This window comes from Choristoneura fumiferana, chromosome 15 (assembly GCF_025370935.1).
Source record: "Choristoneura fumiferana chromosome 15, NRCan_CFum_1, whole genome shotgun sequence".
NCBI classification, from domain to species: domain Eukaryota; kingdom Metazoa; phylum Arthropoda; class Insecta; order Lepidoptera; family Tortricidae; genus Choristoneura; species Choristoneura fumiferana.
Genome location: NC_133486.1, coordinates 15,406,995 through 15,424,678, shown reverse-complemented (window position 1 = coordinate 15,424,678; position 17,684 = coordinate 15,406,995). Strand labels below are relative to the sequence as shown.

General features: G+C 39.6%; 2 protein-coding genes across 2 annotated transcripts in view; one reads left to right on the top strand and one right to left on the bottom strand.

Annotated features, from left to right (window-relative positions):
- The window catches only part of rg (A kinase anchor protein rugose), a 446,901-nt gene that overhangs the window by 348,441 nt on the left and 80,776 nt on the right, over positions 1-17,684 (top strand). The window lies entirely within an intron of this gene.
- LOC141435584 (protein mab-21) lies at positions 3,497-5,104 on the bottom strand. Its single transcript, XM_074098312.1, has one exon. It carries the CDS (start codon positions 4,997-4,999, stop codon positions 3,902-3,904), a length of 1,098 nt encoding a protein of 365 aa, XP_073954413.1. The 5' UTR covers positions 5,000-5,104; the 3' UTR covers positions 3,497-3,901.

The following is a 17,684-nucleotide window of genomic DNA, read 5'->3' as shown; positions in this document are numbered from 1 at the left end:
CAATGAACTAATTACCTACTTTGCTCACCCGCGACTAAGTAGTTATGTAGTTGCGGGTGAGCAAAGTAATTGTTTTTGTTAATTAATATTTACACCTAAAGTGTCCGAAACATCAGCGTATCCACAATTTTAATATAATCAATAAGTAACTTACCTACACCATGATCATGGATAGGCGTACAAAACTAAACTTACTATCACCGTTTTATAACTCGAAGTGAAAATAAAATTTAATTATTGTTGTTTGAACAGGATCAGCTTATAAATTATTCTTGTTGCTAACTGTTAATTAATAACCATAATCAGAATCAATAAAAGCATCAGTCACCCCGGGGCTGTTGTAAACTACCAATTATCTTCTAAAACTGTTTACTATCCCAGGCCCATCTTTACGCGCCTACTAAAACTCGTGTTGGACTGTGGAACCCGTTATTTTATATTACAGAGCCCTTCCGAGATTTGAGAACATTTATCGCAATGAGTGAGAGATATTTTAAATTAAGTGACGTTTTATTCGGAAAAGTCATTACCGAAAGTTCATCGATTACATTTTAATCTATCTTCTATTTATCTCGCTTCATTTTGTTGGCTTGTCTTGAATCGTCCTTAGAACACTTTTTTTTGTAAATAAAATAAAAAATAAAATTAATATAAATAATAAGAGCGCTTATTTTTTCACCTATATTCACATATTACTTATTATTCCTAGATATGTGAAACGGTCTGTGTCAGGGCTTTATTCTTGTGCTCCATTCTTTATCTTTTTGCTCAGTTTTTTTCATAAAAAACGCTTCAAAAGCCCTTCTTTAATGGTGTGTTGTATCATGTGTTGTGACGCGCGACCGCCCCCTTTCGCCTCCTCGTTATAATCCGCATCGTGTCCGCCCATCATATTATTAATATTATTTATAACTGTTGTTTGTTATTAGAAAAGCATTAGTTTGTAAGTTTTAAAATGTTTTTATAAGGGATTATTAAACACAGGTGAAGCGTTTACGGTTTCACACAAGGCTCTGTTCTAGGTACCGCGTTTATTCTTTTACATTGAAATATAATTAAACAAGTAATTAAAATCTACACAATAATTATTAATTTCCTAGATTTTATCGCTTATTTGATAATATTTACAGATATTAATGAAATATTGTAATTTGTTTGATTTTATGAGATTCTTAATTAAGTGTAATATGTAGCTAGTAAGATAATTTATCTTTACGAGAATGTAGCTTCATAATTTTATTGGTGTCTTAGGCCTATTTATTAAGAAGTCCTAATATTTACTTTAGATATTTAAACAATAAAATTTAAACTGGTTTGAATCTAATTCATTGTGATAAGATAAATAAATCAAATATAGATAAATTAACTAGACCAGGATTAAATGAATGAGATGAAATGTCATCAAATGAATACGTAGCTCGTAAAATAGGTGAAATACGAGTAGAAGCGTTGTCTTATCTCTGTTTAGAAGAACATTCAATTGACACTTCACCGTTTTACGTTACGACTTTCGATACGTCGTGTTTTACAGAGACAAAAAATGTTTTATTGGTCTAACTTTTTACGAGATTGGTCGTTTGGTTTCTAATTTATACATTTTATTTATTTAACAGTCTTATATTCATCGATAAGCCTAAAAATAGTATATTCTTATATATCGTACGTGCGTATTCGAAAGTTCAATAACACTTTCGTGTTTGAGCAACATAAATGTATGCGTCAAATTTCAGATTAAGCAGTCTAAATTTGGTGTCACAGACGGGCAGATAACCAGAACTGGTGTGTCGACCAATGATCCTTTAAGCGGATAATTATACAGAACCCTGAAAAACAGGTGTAGTCTTGTTTGTTTTTGATCTAGATCAGTGATACACCTACGGCTTGTTCGGTTTTGACGCGTTCGTGTTACCATTACTGTTCGAATCTGCTGCAACAAAACATTACGTGGCTCCAACCTTATTGCGCCCGATTCGACTGTTAAATGTCAAATAAGGTAAAAGCAAAAACAAGCGCGTGCGTGGGCGCATAGTTTATGCGCGGTGACCACGCCGCCGGCCGCTCGGAGACTTTTATTGAACTGTCCCCGGTTTTGTGTGCCGTGAGGATTTTTTTATGGCTTTATAAAATTTGTGGGACTGATAAAAATAGAAGTTGGCTTGTCTAGCGGATTGTTGGGAATGTTACAAATAGAGTGATTTAATTTACGGTTTTGAGCTTGTGCCGTCGGCCGGGGCTGTGCTGTGAAACGTATTTAGATTTTATTTGCTTAAATTCGTTCATTTTCATAGTTTTTTTTATAAAAATCGTCAAAAAACGTTAAGATTGTTTGTTATATTCACTTGTACCTAAGTTATAATTAATAGTCTTTGATGTTTGAAGCCGGAGTACAACTGACATTAAGCCATTAGGTGGAAAAGGAATTAATTGGCCGACTAATAAGTACCTGTCAAAACTAAGAATGAAGCCTATGCTAACCATTGTCTGTTCCTAATATTAAAATTAGCCACCTGGTCAATATTTACAAAATAAAACCTGTCTTGCCAAAATGTAATAATAATAATCTTTATTTTAAGTAATTTAGGACTTATTTTGTTAGTAGACTAGACAGGCTTATTTCTAGAGTTAGTAACAGAATAAAATAAATGAAAATACAATTCAATTTTCGCAGAAGTTGTTCAACAGCGAATTTTTTGCAATTTGTAAAATTGATACAACCAGAGAATTTATTGTGACCGTATCTCGTATTAAAATTGCAATTTCAAGAATGCAGTATAGCCTCGTAAGTCCCGAGTGGTATTAAAGTAGGAATAAAAATCGCAATGGTTTAAAAGATACTTATTGAATTTTTTTTTATGAAAATTTAACTATATTTTTATGAAGCTTTAAGCAGGTATAATGAACTGACTGTACCGGCCTATTCATCCAATTAAACACCTACGAGATATCGTAAAGCTCGGACAGACGTGCTGTAACCCGATCCGCCACGATTCCTCGTAGCAGGGGCATATGACTGCGGAGGAGGTAATACGATACGTAGGCCGAGCCATACAAATGTCCTGGCGGAAAGGAATGCCGTCTTGAATAGAGTTGGGCCTATGTTTTAGAACGGGTGAAGCGTGCTAGGCATTTTTGCGCTTAAACTTCAACTGTGCCTAAAGAAGTGTTTAGTGATTCGGTTGATGGGTAAAGTAAGGTTAGGTTAGTCAATTCCGCACTTATTTATGGCAATTTAAAACTTGTGTAAGCAGAGATAGAGTGAGAAAAAGATTCTAGTAAAAAAGAAATGATAGCTCTACTTTCTTTGTGGGTAACTGTCGCATTTTTGGCGTGAAATGATCGACTGTTGAAGTTGAAAGACAGAAAAAAGTGCTCGTTTGCTAATATTATGGCATGAAGGTTCATTTTCTATGCTGGTATTTACCTATACCTACGGACGTGGTTGAGATACTTCTTATTTATAGTTGTTTGTGAAGTAGGTGTAGAAAAATTACAAAAATCATCTTTCCAAATTATTTATTGTAAATTATATATATATTTACCTACTTAGAGTTTCTTCAGTCAAATAAATACACGGTATCTTTTAAATTAAATATTAATAAAATTGTACAACAACTAAGCTATTTACATTATATCACAAATAATAGTTGAAAAGGCCCTAGTCTAGATAGTATCACCTTCTACTTACAGTCAGATCCAAATGGAATATTCGAGAACCACAACTCCATATACAACTGTCACTCGTATACGCACTGTCTTATTACAAACACTCGTCTTAGAAAAGTCATCTAAATCTACTGAAAATGACTCGATGTAATGCTAGCGGTGAACCACTACGCGCACTCACTCCGCGTTATACTAGGCGTGTGTACCGTATCGTCCCGAGCTCAATCCTTCACCTAGCTTAGAGCTTCTCAAAGGCGCGCGAGTTAGTCAGCATCTCCCTCGTGAGCCGCCACACTTGCTTGGCGGCATTCTCCAGAGCCGTCGGCGACTTGCCTTTGAACAAGTCCACGTGCGGCAGGAAGTAGTGTGGGCAGCGGCGGCACTGCAGCGAGGATATCAGCTGCAGGAAGATGCCGTTGATGCGGTCTCCGATGGCTGCTTCATCCCACTCGTGCTCGCGCGGGTGCTTCTCACACTCGTACAACAGCAGCGTCTTCATGTGATAGCAGGTCACCGGGTTCCCCGGTAAGTCCAAGTGCCGGTCGCGGATCGTCTTCAACGTGCTCAGACACTTCCGCCGGCACCCGCCTTGCAGAAGCCGGTTCTCCGCTTCGAGGAAATTCAGAACCCACGCGTCGCCCTCCATCGCGGAGTTCTTCCCTTGCAAGGCTATACATTCCTTTGACAGAAGGTCGAAGCCTTCCGTTTTGACTTCGGCGACTATGTTGGGATGCGGCCACGGGATGGCCGGCAGCGGCCAGTGCGCGGCGGAGCGCGGCCACAGTCCCGCGCATTTGAACGCCGGCGTTATTTGCACTACGTATCGTTCGCGGATCCGCAGTTTGACCTCGGTGGTTTCCGCTATCATTTTGACGCAGTCCCGATAAGAACACTTGTCGCAGGCCTGCGCCACTAGCGTCTGGAAGCGCGAGCGGATCTTCCGCGCGGAGAGGTAGCCCGACGCAGTTATGAACTCTACCCAAAGGGACATAGAGCGTTTGCGGCCGTCGCTGAGCTTCAGCACGGCGCAGCCTGGCAACGAGCCGTCGTCGACAAAATTGAGGACACCCATCTGGTTTAAGTATATGACTATCTCGAACTCGTGTGGGGACACCACTTCTAAGCCATCAAAACGTCCATTGTAGTCCGTGAGCGAGGAGATAAACCTCGGCTCCTGAAGCTCGACTTCTTTCAGCACGTCCTGCACGATCCGGCAGACCTCGTGTATGGTCTTCGCGATCTGCGCCTTGCGGCTGGCGACGCGCTCGTTGTAGTACTTGTTCATCTGGTAGACGAGCTTGGATTGCGCCGCCATCATCTCGGGGGGCACGAGCATGGTGGCGCGCTACGCGGGCATGACTCGCGGACGCACGCGCGCGGCCCGCAGCTCCGGTCGACTGAGCGCGCGGCGGCGGGCCGGCCGCACGCCTTCCCAACCACGGCCTGCGAATGAGGAGGGCGTTTACTTTCCCACTCACACTTGCACAGTCGCTCCGTTTGCAAGAGTGGGACGGGCGTCGTTGGGCCGGCCTGTTTGCGGCCGGGTATTGATCGCGCCGCCCCCGGTAGGTATCGGTTCGGGCGCGGCCCGTTAATTCGGTAGCCCGTAACAAGCCCGGGTACTGATGACGGCATTTTTATCTATCAGCTTAATAGGCATCTTGTTTGTGATTAGATATTGTAAATTTTGGTGTCGCTTGATGGTTTATTAATTATAATTATTCGTTGTTAATCTCGGTGCGTCTCGTTGTTTATGCGTTGGTTAGGTACCTAATCAAAATATACATGTGCCACGCATTATTACAAGCGTTAAGCTTTTAATTGCGGATTAATATACTTTATCAATTCTGTATTTCCATTTTTTTTATTCGGTATTATAATGAGATCTTTGATACCTAAACCCACAAGTCTAAATACCCATTGCCAAAAAATTAGAAGATGGGGATCACCCACCCTACTAATAGTAGGTAGACTAATAGTACCCTCTACCTACAAATAATTAGGTAAATTAAAGTATTCAGGATTATTAGGTATGGATAACGTAACACGAAACCTCACGTTTACTATATTTTTCATTAATTTTCACTCAAATGTGTTGGTAGAGCCTTTTGACGCACAGCACAAGTCTATCAAACTGACATTATACCTAAATAAGTAGGTAGGTAGGTAATATCTACAAAAAAGTCAATAAGACTAAAACCCTTTTTAGATCAAGAAACAAAATTTATACCTAATCTGCAATATTTATGCTCTCTACATTTCTACCTACACTGTATCTACCTTTTTATAATTTTTTAGTTTAGTTAATTTTTGGCATACCTACGGGCATTTCTCATTTATGTGCACACCTTCAGTTCCATGGCTGTCACTACTATGGATGTAACTGCTCTTTGTCGTAGGTATGTACTTCAAAAAAAGTTAATCTTAACATTACCATTATTAACACATCATAACATTACCACTTTTTCAAGATACCTATTAGAAAGTGTAAACGTAAACGTCCCGCGGTGGCCATCCATGGAAGTGACATTGTGCACAAAAATTAGAAATACCTAAGTACCTTACCATACCGAAGATACTCTTCAATAATTAATTTGAGTATTTATTACATAGGTACAATCTAGAAGTGATACTAATAAGTCTAAGATGTGAAAATTTGAAGATTTGCTTTCATTAGTACTGAAGTATCAACACAGAAACTTCCATTAATAGATTACTTCTATGCATTACAAATTTTCTTTATTTAGGTACCTACTTAAAAATATATCTCTATTATGTGATGAACGATCAACCGTAATTATGAAACTCTGTAACGCTGTTTTGGTTTATATGATCCATTGCTGGCTTTGCTTGCGATTTCACAGAGTCCCACATTGAGTCGGGGTGCGATTGCGCTTGAGTAGCCTAGGGAGTGTGACCCTAGCACTACATGTCGAGATTGGCATTGTTTCAGCCCGATAGAGGGGAAGGTGTCCTCTTGAATAATCCACAATAGCTGACCTAGGCGTATTGCTTCAACGAGTGAGGTAGAATCCAGGCAGCTCTTCCCTCAAGTCACTGCTTCACTGTGTAGAAACGGACTCCCTATAATAACAGTTGAAAAAAAACGATTTTACTACGGAGCAATTTTTATCTATGCAGTACCTATTAATAGGTACAGTTGTATTCCCGCTCACGCTTATGTCATTTAATACGCGAGTAAAAGGGACGGTGCGCTCCCAACTTCATCGTAAAATACTGTCGAACCAAATTAATTGTGAATTTCTAGGTAAGTATTATATTATCATAATGACATGATATGGCCTGAGAAGCAAATCATTATAGCACTCTTTCTGAGAACGTTCTATTATAGGACAAAGGGATGAACGTTCAAACGATTGAACTATACCTACCGTTAGCTTAAAAGAAAGATTATGCCGAATTTTTACGTAATAAGTTGAAGTAAAAAAATATTTTCAGTACAAGTTTTTTTGCTGACTGCATTTGCAATTAAAAATATAGAGACTGAAAATTGTACAGAAGGTAATAGTTATTTAGATAAAATTAAGCAATCCCGGGATGTCTTTTAACTGTTTTCTGCATTTTACGAGATTCACAGAGTCTGTATACTAACAAGGTTCATATCATATCGTACCTACTAGCTCCTGTGAATCGACTTGTATAATGAATGTTGCAATCCATAATGATAAGTTATCAGATAACCATTATCAACCACAGTTAAATAATTCTAAAATACAAAAATGTCCAGTAAAAAAAACCCAACCATCTGTTGAGATTTCAAGATTAATTTGTGTGAGTGTCAAAGTGTTGAGGCCATCATGATAATAACGGAGATTAGGTTAGGCGTGAACAGATATTATTTCGTCCAATTAGGTAAATAACTAAATCTTATTACATAGTCATAAAAAAATACTCTCGATTTACCTTTTCTCAAATACTTTCTAAGACTTTCCAAGGCTTGTTTAATTTTAAAAAATAAGGTATCTCCCAATTCCTATACCCAGCACGCAGGATAGGTGAGGACTTTTCCAAGTTTAGTGTTCTTCTATTTCGGTCAGGATTAATGGCGCGGCGCCGCGTGATGGATGCCCTACCGACGCTTGATTTACTCCGCTGTCTCCTGGCGATTCATGTGTCCCTGGTACCTTGAGAGTTCGGATGCGGGAGGAAAAGGATATAAAACTGAAGCGCTGGTTTTTTTGTGTGTACGAGACGGCCGCTCGCCCATACAAAGATTTGTGTGTGAAATTAACTTGAATACCTCTGTGTTTTTCGGGAGACACTCTTTCCCGGCCCGGATAATACCGACACGGAAATACCGACCCTGTTTTTCGTGTACACGCCCATAGAACCTCATGTCAGGTTCTATGGGTGTGTACACGAAAACAGATTCGGTATTTCCATGTCGGTATTATCGGGGCCGGGAAAGAGTGTCACCCTGTTTTACTAGATAAAAAAATTGTTTTTTTTTTCAATCGATACTTTAACCATTTGCTAAGCAATACGAAAATGACAACAAGTCTAAATTTTACACTCTACTGACCCTAAATCCGAGTGCTGGATAAACAAGGATAAAGAAATGTTTTTTCCTGATTCAAAATAATATTGATAGGTATTGGCGGAAACTATTTGCCAGGCATCCGTTTTAAAAATCAATTAAAATATGCCAGTTAATCACTCAAATTCACGAGCCCTCACTCCCGTGGTTTGACGCGCTTTATCTTTGTAATTTTTTGTTTGATTGAAAAAAAAAATACGTGTCTTATACTTTCTGATAATGTAATTGACGGATTGAATTATTTTTGTCCAGGAAACTGCCCAATTCAATTATCATTGTATATGTAACATTTATCTAAATAAACAGGTTCCTATACTTGTTATGATAGGTATTTAACAAAATGTAAACAAACCTACGTCAATTGGTGTCTTAAATATTGAAATTCCCCCATTAAACTATCTAAAAATTTACATTTCTATATTAAAATACACTAGTCTAGTTTGTATTACAATGATAGATATGTAAAATGTTTAAAATCCTTAAATTTACCAAATCTGGTACCTGAAGTTTGTTTACATTCCGCTAATTACCTAAACGTTTAAAGTTACTTTGTATGGGAGAGCAACCATCGTATCGTAACAGGGCGGTTTCACATGAGCCGGAATGTCGCCGGCTGACTGGATCTGCATGTCATCTCGATCGTGCGCTCGGAACCCGCTTTGATCCCTAGTGGTTGATGTCCCTTCGAATTACGAGCGGCGAGTTTAAAGCCCAGTTTAGACCTGCACGAAAAACAACGCAAGTTATATTACGTTTACATACATTGCGACTCCGAAAAGCACAAGACTTTAAAGTGGTCAGTCGAGCGGCGCAATGTAACGCAACTTGGTCGATATTTCTTGCAGTCCTAATTGGTATAAAGCGAGGAAGCTATCGTGTTGAAGCAATCTTTCTGTTTTCTATCGAGATGGCACTGTCAATATGTATAAAGTGGGTACTGTTCAAAAGAAAATAAGAAAAATTTGAGTTTAATTGGTAAAATAGACATAGGTAGGTGCAAATAATATTATTATTTCCGTGGCATTCCTTGTCTAAAGTAGAGTTTTATTAAAACAACATATCTAATATAATATCTACTTATATGTTGTTGCATTCAATGTAGGCATTCAAATATGTACCTAACTAAAAATGCAAATGTATTTTCTATTTTCTTTTTACCGACTAAAAGTGACAATCGAAAACTATTAGTGACCTTTTAGATTACTTTGATTTTTTAAGGATTGATTTCCAGTTATTTGTGCTGGCTGACTTAACAATAAGTAGGTACCTAATTAAGGTTAGATGGAATGGTTAACACTACTTTCCAGCTTTTTCGTCACTATTTGGTTTAAAATGACACGATTCTAAGGTTAAAAGAAAAAAAATCTCATGTAAGTAGATTTGTTGTTCTTTATAAAATATAGCTAGTCACCCTCCTTCAACAGCTCGCTATTTGTTTGAGAAAACTCATAAGTACTATTCTTTACTTCATTTGATAAAAAGCAATAGCGAACAGTGTTTTGATAACTATCATAGTATACCTACTTCTCTACAGCGGCAGGTTGATCACCCGCGGTTATTTCTTATAGAGCTTGTTTAAACTAAAATGATGTGTCTCTCACTCAAGTAAATCAGTTCATTATGACTGAGTAGTTAGACATGATAATAATAATGAACTGATTTAGTTGAGTGAGGGACGCGTCATTTTAGTTTAGGCAAGCTCTACCTACCTACAAAGGTATATTACCAACATAAAATACATAGGGGCAGTTTCACAAAAAAGTGCACCTTTTCTTTTTTTTAAATTTTAGAAAAAAATATAGTTTTCTACTCAGATTTTCTGAATCAAGAGCACAATAGTTTAAAAAAATGGCAGTTTTTAGCGTCACAAAACTGACTCTGATTTTTTTAAATCGTTTTTTACAAGGGGACCTTTATAAAATCAAGCTGCATTTAGCTTTTTACTTTGGAACAAAAGAATCGCGGAGCCGTCGGCGCGCACGCGCGCGCAAGATGGCGCCCGCCGCGCCCCGCCCACTTCCGCCGGAAGTGCGCCAAGCCGCGCCCCCTCTAACCCTTAAGATTTAATCTCCATTCCTGTAAATATTTGACGTTTTCAAGTAACACCGCTCCGACGTTGTTAAATATTAAAACCGGGCGATTTTACATTAAGGTTTTTCTTTTTTATCGTATTTGAAATTTGGGCAACTACGCCGATATAAAATCATTTCTCTTTTAACTGTGAAATGAAATTGCATTTGTTTTAATGTGATTTATGTTGTTAATGTGGAAGACATGTCCGATGTCTGCTTTAATCTGTTCGCAACATGTCCCACGGTCCGCAACAGGCGAGGACGTCTATTAACAAATTGCCAGTAGGTATTAATATTAACAATCCTCTGGCATCAGCTTAATTCACTAAACTATTGCGATCACGCAGTCATTATTTATGCAGTGTATACTACTAGCAATGTTTAAACACGTCACTTGAAACTTCGAAATGGTCAAAACAGCGCATCCAATCCGATCGCCTGTTTGTCACAGAGCAGCTACGAATATTATTTATGGCGGACTGAATTCGCTATCGTGTAAACGTACGTATGAGGGATGTGCGCCGACACACATCTATCACCCCCCACCGCTCGAGTGCGACTGACGGTCGCCCCTCCTCTCACCCGTTGACAAACACGGGAGGGGATAGACCCCGCCCACTCAGGGAAAACGATACCGAAAATAAAGGGCCCTAACTCCCTAGCATAGAAGCTTGAACCTTACGAAGTTCGAGTCGATTTATTTTTTGCAAAGGTGCATTTAAATTTTTTTGTGATATTTTCGTTTGGTAATTGGGCGCGGCTCGGTGCACGATTGAGACATTGGGAACGCGTACCGTAATTATTATAAAGATCATCGATAAGATTCGGCGCTGGAACCTCTTTGTTTCGTCTGTCTGTGCTTGTGTCGGAATGCGGATTCGTTTCGCTTTTTATTTCATTAGCGAGACGCAGGATGCATTGTTGGGAATGTCTTATTTAGTGAGGTACTTATTAAGCTTGAAAATATATTACCATTTGACTATGAAGATACATACCTACTCATGTAGAGAAGAAAATAAAAAAATAAATCATGGGATGTAGCTTGTCTGTCCTTCACCTACTTACCTCCTTTGGATCTACTCAGTCCACTGTATCAAGACGTCCACTGTGTCATAAGGTCCATTTTAAAATTGCGACTCTACCTAAAAGTTCTCTTTACTTTACCCAACATCCACTCTACCAAAAGTCCCACTCTACTGACACTGCTGATACGTCCACTCTAACCAAACTTAGGAGGTAGGTACACCATAGTTAGGTCTATGGACGTTTCAGTACAGTTGATGTTTCGTGCCATGAATTCTGTGCTGTGGATCCAAACGACATACCCCGAATTTGTGACACACTATACATATAGTGTGTGTCAAAATTTGTGACTATTTAAGTGCTCGCTCTTGTAGCAAAATGTTTACTTAGGTACATCTGTTTAGACACCTAAACTTCCTTCCATCATACCTAAGAGATGAAACGTCACTTAATTGTAATGCATACCTCATACAAGTTAATTATACAGAACAGCGCAATAATGCAAATTCAAAGACGATATTTTAGTCAACATTACAATGGCAAATTATCGGCTATAGAGTTGCGTTCTTTAAGTTAGGTATCTATCTAAAATGTAAATGAACGGTAAGTTTACCATGCATCATACTAAATTAGACACAAAACGCATTCTTGTCTTTCCGTAACTTTATTAACCAGTAGTAACCGTTAACTATAGTCATAACTCTGCGACGCGTGTCGGAACTGCCCGCTATCGGCTCAGATAACGAGCAGTAAACCTGAGAGGAACACGGCCTTATCTCCGCGTGTTCTTGTCACCCTGGTACCTTATCGCACCTTTAACGAGGCTAATAGAAAACCGATTCATAAACTATGCCTACCAACGGTTGGACAGCGGTTAGCCGTTGTAGCTGGCTAATATTTCCGTATTTTATCGCTTCTGATTACTTTTTTAAGGAGTTTTCTAAAAATAATGTGTTTATTTAGACACAGTTTAGCAGTGCCAAGTAAAGGAGCGGCCACACAAAAAACGGTGATGGTACGGAATCAGTGACGCATCGTATACGGACAGTTTTTATCGCATTGCGTGCCTTCCACCCGCTGCTTAAAATACGCAGACGGTGCGGAATCGCAGTGACTTGCCGTAAACGTCACGACTTTTGTTGGAGAGTATGCGGTAAAGTCCAGCAGGGCTACTACGAAACTCGAACCTTGAAGTTCGTATCGTACCGTCCCTCTCGCTCTCGTATTAAATAGTATAAGTGTCAGAGGGACCGCACGACACGAACTTGGAGTTTCGAGTTTCGTAGTAGCCCTGCTGTCTTGACGGCACGTAACTGCGATTCCGCACCGTTTGCGTATTTTACTGAAGCAGCGATGTGGAGACCATGGAATAAAAACGGTGCGCATACGATGCGTCACTGCGATTCCGTACCGTCACCGTTTTTTAAGCAGCGGTGTGGTCGCACCTTGTATAAGTGTAACCGTGGCGGTATTGTATAACGCTACGGCGCACGCGATCGCATTCACCGTCTCTTTCTTCTCCCATCTTACACTTAGTGACAGAAAGAAGTAGTGGAAACGATTGTGATTCAGAGCGCGTTAAACGATAAGGCCTCTGATTTAACGACTAAATTAAGCTATTGTAAGCAAGACAGTCTTGGAGGCTACAAAGGCATTTACCCTCATATCTCCAGCGTCTCTTGCGGCTGGCTTTACACAGAAAAATATATTTATACTTTTTTCAAATCTCAGCTTCCTGTTCCTATAACCGAGCACAGATGGCGCTACCGGAGCGCACGTGCGTCGCATTTCACGCTCGCTCGCGGCATAATCGAACGCGACGCCCGCGCACCGCCACTTGCTCGTTTTGCTCGGCTCCGCTTCGTGGACGATTCCATTAGGAGACGGAGTACTGTCTGGGTGGAATTAAATTAGATTAAAGGGACGTTCTTGAGGCACGCGCCTTATTTGTTTCTTAGAAGATTGCGATGCAAGTTCAATTAGGGATCTTTGCACAATCAACCTGTTCCATTTTCAAAGGCGGTGTATCTTTAATATCCAATCAAGCTCAAAAGTGACTATTCTACCTTTGTCACATAAACAAGAGTAGCAGGGTCCATTGCCTCGTAGTGAATCGGTAACTGTCAAGCTGACCTTACTTGACAGACAGTCATACTTCTACAAAAAGTAAAGACACGTGTCAAACGAATGACGAAGGCTCCATTAACCAAAACAGTACAAAGACAGTTTGAAAATAGCGACTGGGACAAAGTACTAAGTTCAACTACGTTTGAGCTCGCCTGTACCTACCTGGCTTTACATGTGTAATAGCTATTGCTTTGCATCAGGCGTCCAACCCAGCTGCATATTGGACAGAAAAAACTAAACAAAATCATAAATAAAATTTAAGGATAGAAAGTATTACTTACGGATAGCCGGAAATAATTATCCGTAACCTGTCGCCAGAACTCAAATCTCACTTATAAATCTCGTTGCATCTCGGAGTTCTCGAAGTGTCAGCTGAACATTTATCGCTATTAGCAAGGATTATCACTTAATCTCGCGCACCACTAACGTCGGGAGCGCTCGTAAATCACTATTTGGGTTTCTTAGGCCTGTTGACAATGTTGACGTCTATTCGCTCTACCTCATTGCTATTGTACTAAGTATAATAACCAATAATAAGTTTACGGGTACTCCAAGGAAAATTAAACTCTTTGTATCGCAAAAAATCCTGTTTTACCAATTATAGCTTACCAAACTTACATTACCTGCAAGTGGTTGCATATGTTCTATCTTTGTTAAGCAATATCAAGTTTATTTTTAAAATCAGTAACTCAAATTACCAACGAAAATGAGGGTGCAATTTTTAACCGTCCCCTTTGCCTCTGATTTGAATGAATGATGAGAAGTTGCCTTTATATCACAATTTTTTGATTATTTCTATCAACTATTTACAAACTTACGAAACAAATTTATGAGCTCTACTATTATCGTGTTAGACTAAAATCAGAAATAATTGGAATTTCTAACAAACACAGTGATAATTCCGGTATGCAACTCGTACGTTTTTGGACGCTGAATTTATTGACGAAAGGTGAAGGAAAAAAGGCGATGGAAAAAAAAAGCGGACGACTCCGGGAATAGGCTGCGATGACGGGGGATTTATTAACCATTCGGCATGATAAAGTGCGCGTGCGACGCTACCACGTGCACCGCGGCGCGGGAATCCAACTCGATGCTAATACGTTTGGCGACATCTCGATAAATACATTGAATAAGGCGTTATTGGTTATGTATTTTGTGAACAAAAGGGATTTTTCTCAAACATGCTCGGAAATGTATGCGTTAATGTCACGAAATGGAGACATGAAGTTTCTCATTTATGGGTCCCTACATAACATCTTGGCCTAGGCCATAAAGAATGTATGAAAATACATTATTGTCCGCTGCTCTAACTTTCAAAATTTGCTTACTAACATTAAACTGACAAAGGAGAAATTACAAACAGCCAACCGCCACTAGACTCTGTCAGCATTTGCGATATTACGATGCGATGCGATGATGGATGGATGGATGGATCCATGATGTAACGGATGATCTACGCCTTTTTGCAACCACCTTTGCGAACCTTATAAATAAATAAATATCATGGGACACTTGAGACCAATTAACCTAGTCCCAAACTAAGCAAAGCTTGTACTATGGTTTTTTTTATTCGACTGGATGGCAAACGAGCAAGTGGGTCTCCTGATGGTAAGAGATCACCACCGCCAATAAACATCTGCAACACCAGCCAACCAAGAGGCCTAAGATGGGATACCTCAAGTGCCAGTAATTTCACCGGCTGTCTTACTCGCCACGCCGAAACACAACAGTGCAAGCACTGCTGCTTCACCGCAGGATTAGCGAGCAAGATGGTGGTAGCAATCCGGGCGGACCTTGCACAAGGTCCTACCACCTGCACTAATACCACCTGCCTGCATGGATACTAGGCAACGGATAAACGAACTTATATAAAAAAAACTGCTTATTATAAATCAGAATAACATTACAAAATTTTATAATTACTTAGTTAATAATCTTTATTTAAATACCTATAGATAAATACATACTTGAATACATATTTAAACATTTAAACACCACCTTTGCGAACCTAATCTCATTAATGTACTAACCCCTTTAAATGTAATCCTTTTTGAACCACCACCATCATCATTATAAGCCGTAGGACGTCCGCTGTTGAACGTGGGCGTCCCTCTTAGAACGCCACAATGAACGACCACAACCCATGTCCTTGAGCAGTTAACTTCGTTACCTAAGACTAAATTGGGAAAACAAATACATGGCTTTTTGGCCACAAACTCGCGGCTTTCAACTCGCGTAACGTTTCTATTCCTCTCTGCTATTATTTCTGGTATTCTTAAACTCGAGCATTTTCTTTTTTGTAACTATTAATGAGAATGGATGGCACCCGGCGCCTGCGCCGCTGATGTATGGGCTTTTAATTAGGGCTTCCTCCCGCTCCTGAATTAGCTTCATTTGCGTGTGCGCATCTCTAAACGCGTTTAAATCCGTCTTTGTTCGGCGCGCGCACGACGTTTAATTCTCGCCGTATTGTTTTTGATTTTGTTGCAGCGCGTGATCAACCATGTCATAATTAGTTGTGACGTCTCAAGCTGTCTTTAGAGTTATTTTAGCTATCTAATAATACTAGCTGTTGCCCGCGACTCCGCCCGCGTATGAAAAATAGGTTACTTCCTATTCTCAGACCTATCATAAAAATCGGTCTAGCCGTTTCGGAGGAGTTTGCTCACAAACATTTTGACACGAGAATTTTATATGTTAGAAAAAATAGCACCAACCCAACCCGCTGACCTGTTTTGTGCGGACCTGTAGGCTAAGTTTCCTCCAAAGATGTGTGGATGCAGTGCGGGGAATGTGTTGTCAGTCATGTCATGTCATCAACCAATAGAAACGCTTCTTTTCCCTACCCCCGCTCAGCTAAGAATGCTCCTATTGAGCTTGAAACGCTAATTTTGGATCATGATTTTAGTTTCAACCCGTACTTACAGAATGAGCTGGAATGGAATGATTTACCTGATACGAGCATGACGATGATGATCCTGAGCGATAAAGCAAGTTGATCCCGGCTCAAGTGTCCCGGCCGTTCGGGGAAGCGCGCGCGCACCCTCATAAATAAAACGCGTGCACTTTAAATTACCTTTAGACAGAGTAACAATTGAAAATACAAACTGAAATATAGATGCAATATATAGATTGTAAATATAGATGGTTCTACGGGTGACCGTAAAAGTAAAAATTTGGAATTGAAATAAAAAATACAAAAAGATTCCAAAAAACCAATCTTAATTAGACCAATTAATTAATTAAACCTGCCCCCCCCCCCCTCGTATTAAATAGTATAAGTGTCAAAGGGGCCGCACGACACGAACTTCGAGTTTCGAGTTTCGTAGTAGCCCTGCAGAGCCGTCTGTCAAAGTTAACAGAAATCAAGAACAACATGTATATAGTGCATAGACAGAGCGAGTTGAAAGTCCAGGGGAGAAGCTTCTGTCCAGCAGTGGGACACTACTACAGGCTAGGTAAAAAACAAGTATCCACATTTTTACAAAAATATAGGCAAGTTTGATTAAAGATTCAGAATCTAAAGGTCAAATGCGACCACAACCTATTAACTGGAGTCTGACATTTGGATCTTCATTCGATAGTTACTAATTCATGGCTTGTAGTAATTCACGTTTTTAATCAGGTACGTGTGGTTTAAGTAAAACTTTATAAACTTATAATTAATTAACACATAACGCGATGCACTTTATCACCGCCACACGGCTGCTTTTATCAATAATCTATGGTCATTTTTAATCCCTCGCCTCCCTTAATTCAAAGAACCTTTAATAGGGTTCAAATAGGGTATTATAAATATGTATACGTCGGGACTACGAACACGATAAATGTTATTAATTCAACACCTTCCCTTAACGCTGCGATAACTGATATCAATTAGGTGTGTGACATGACACTGTGCGGTGACACTTAAACTATTATAGAATACTAGCTGTTGCCCGCAACTCCGTCCGCGCAGAAGTATGAAGAATAGTTTACGTCCTATTCGCAGACCTACCGAATATACACAAAAAAAATCGTAAAAATCGGTCAAGCCGTTTTGGAGGAGTTTGGTCACAAACATTGTGACCCGACAATTTTATATATTAGATAGAGGTGGCGTGATCTGCAGACCTGCCGTGTCTTTTACGTTGACAACCCTCAGTGGTCGGTAATTTTGAAAATTCTCCACTAGCTGGAAAAATCCATTATTATTGTCGAATCTGTGGCCGTATTGTTAAACGGCCGAGCGCTGACGATCG

What these genes read in the sequence shown, in the direction of transcription:
- LOC141435584 (XM_074098312.1), bottom strand. Translation starts at nt 4,999, where the DNA reads ATGCTCGTGCCCCCCGAGATGATGGCGGCGCAATCCAAGCTCGTCTAC.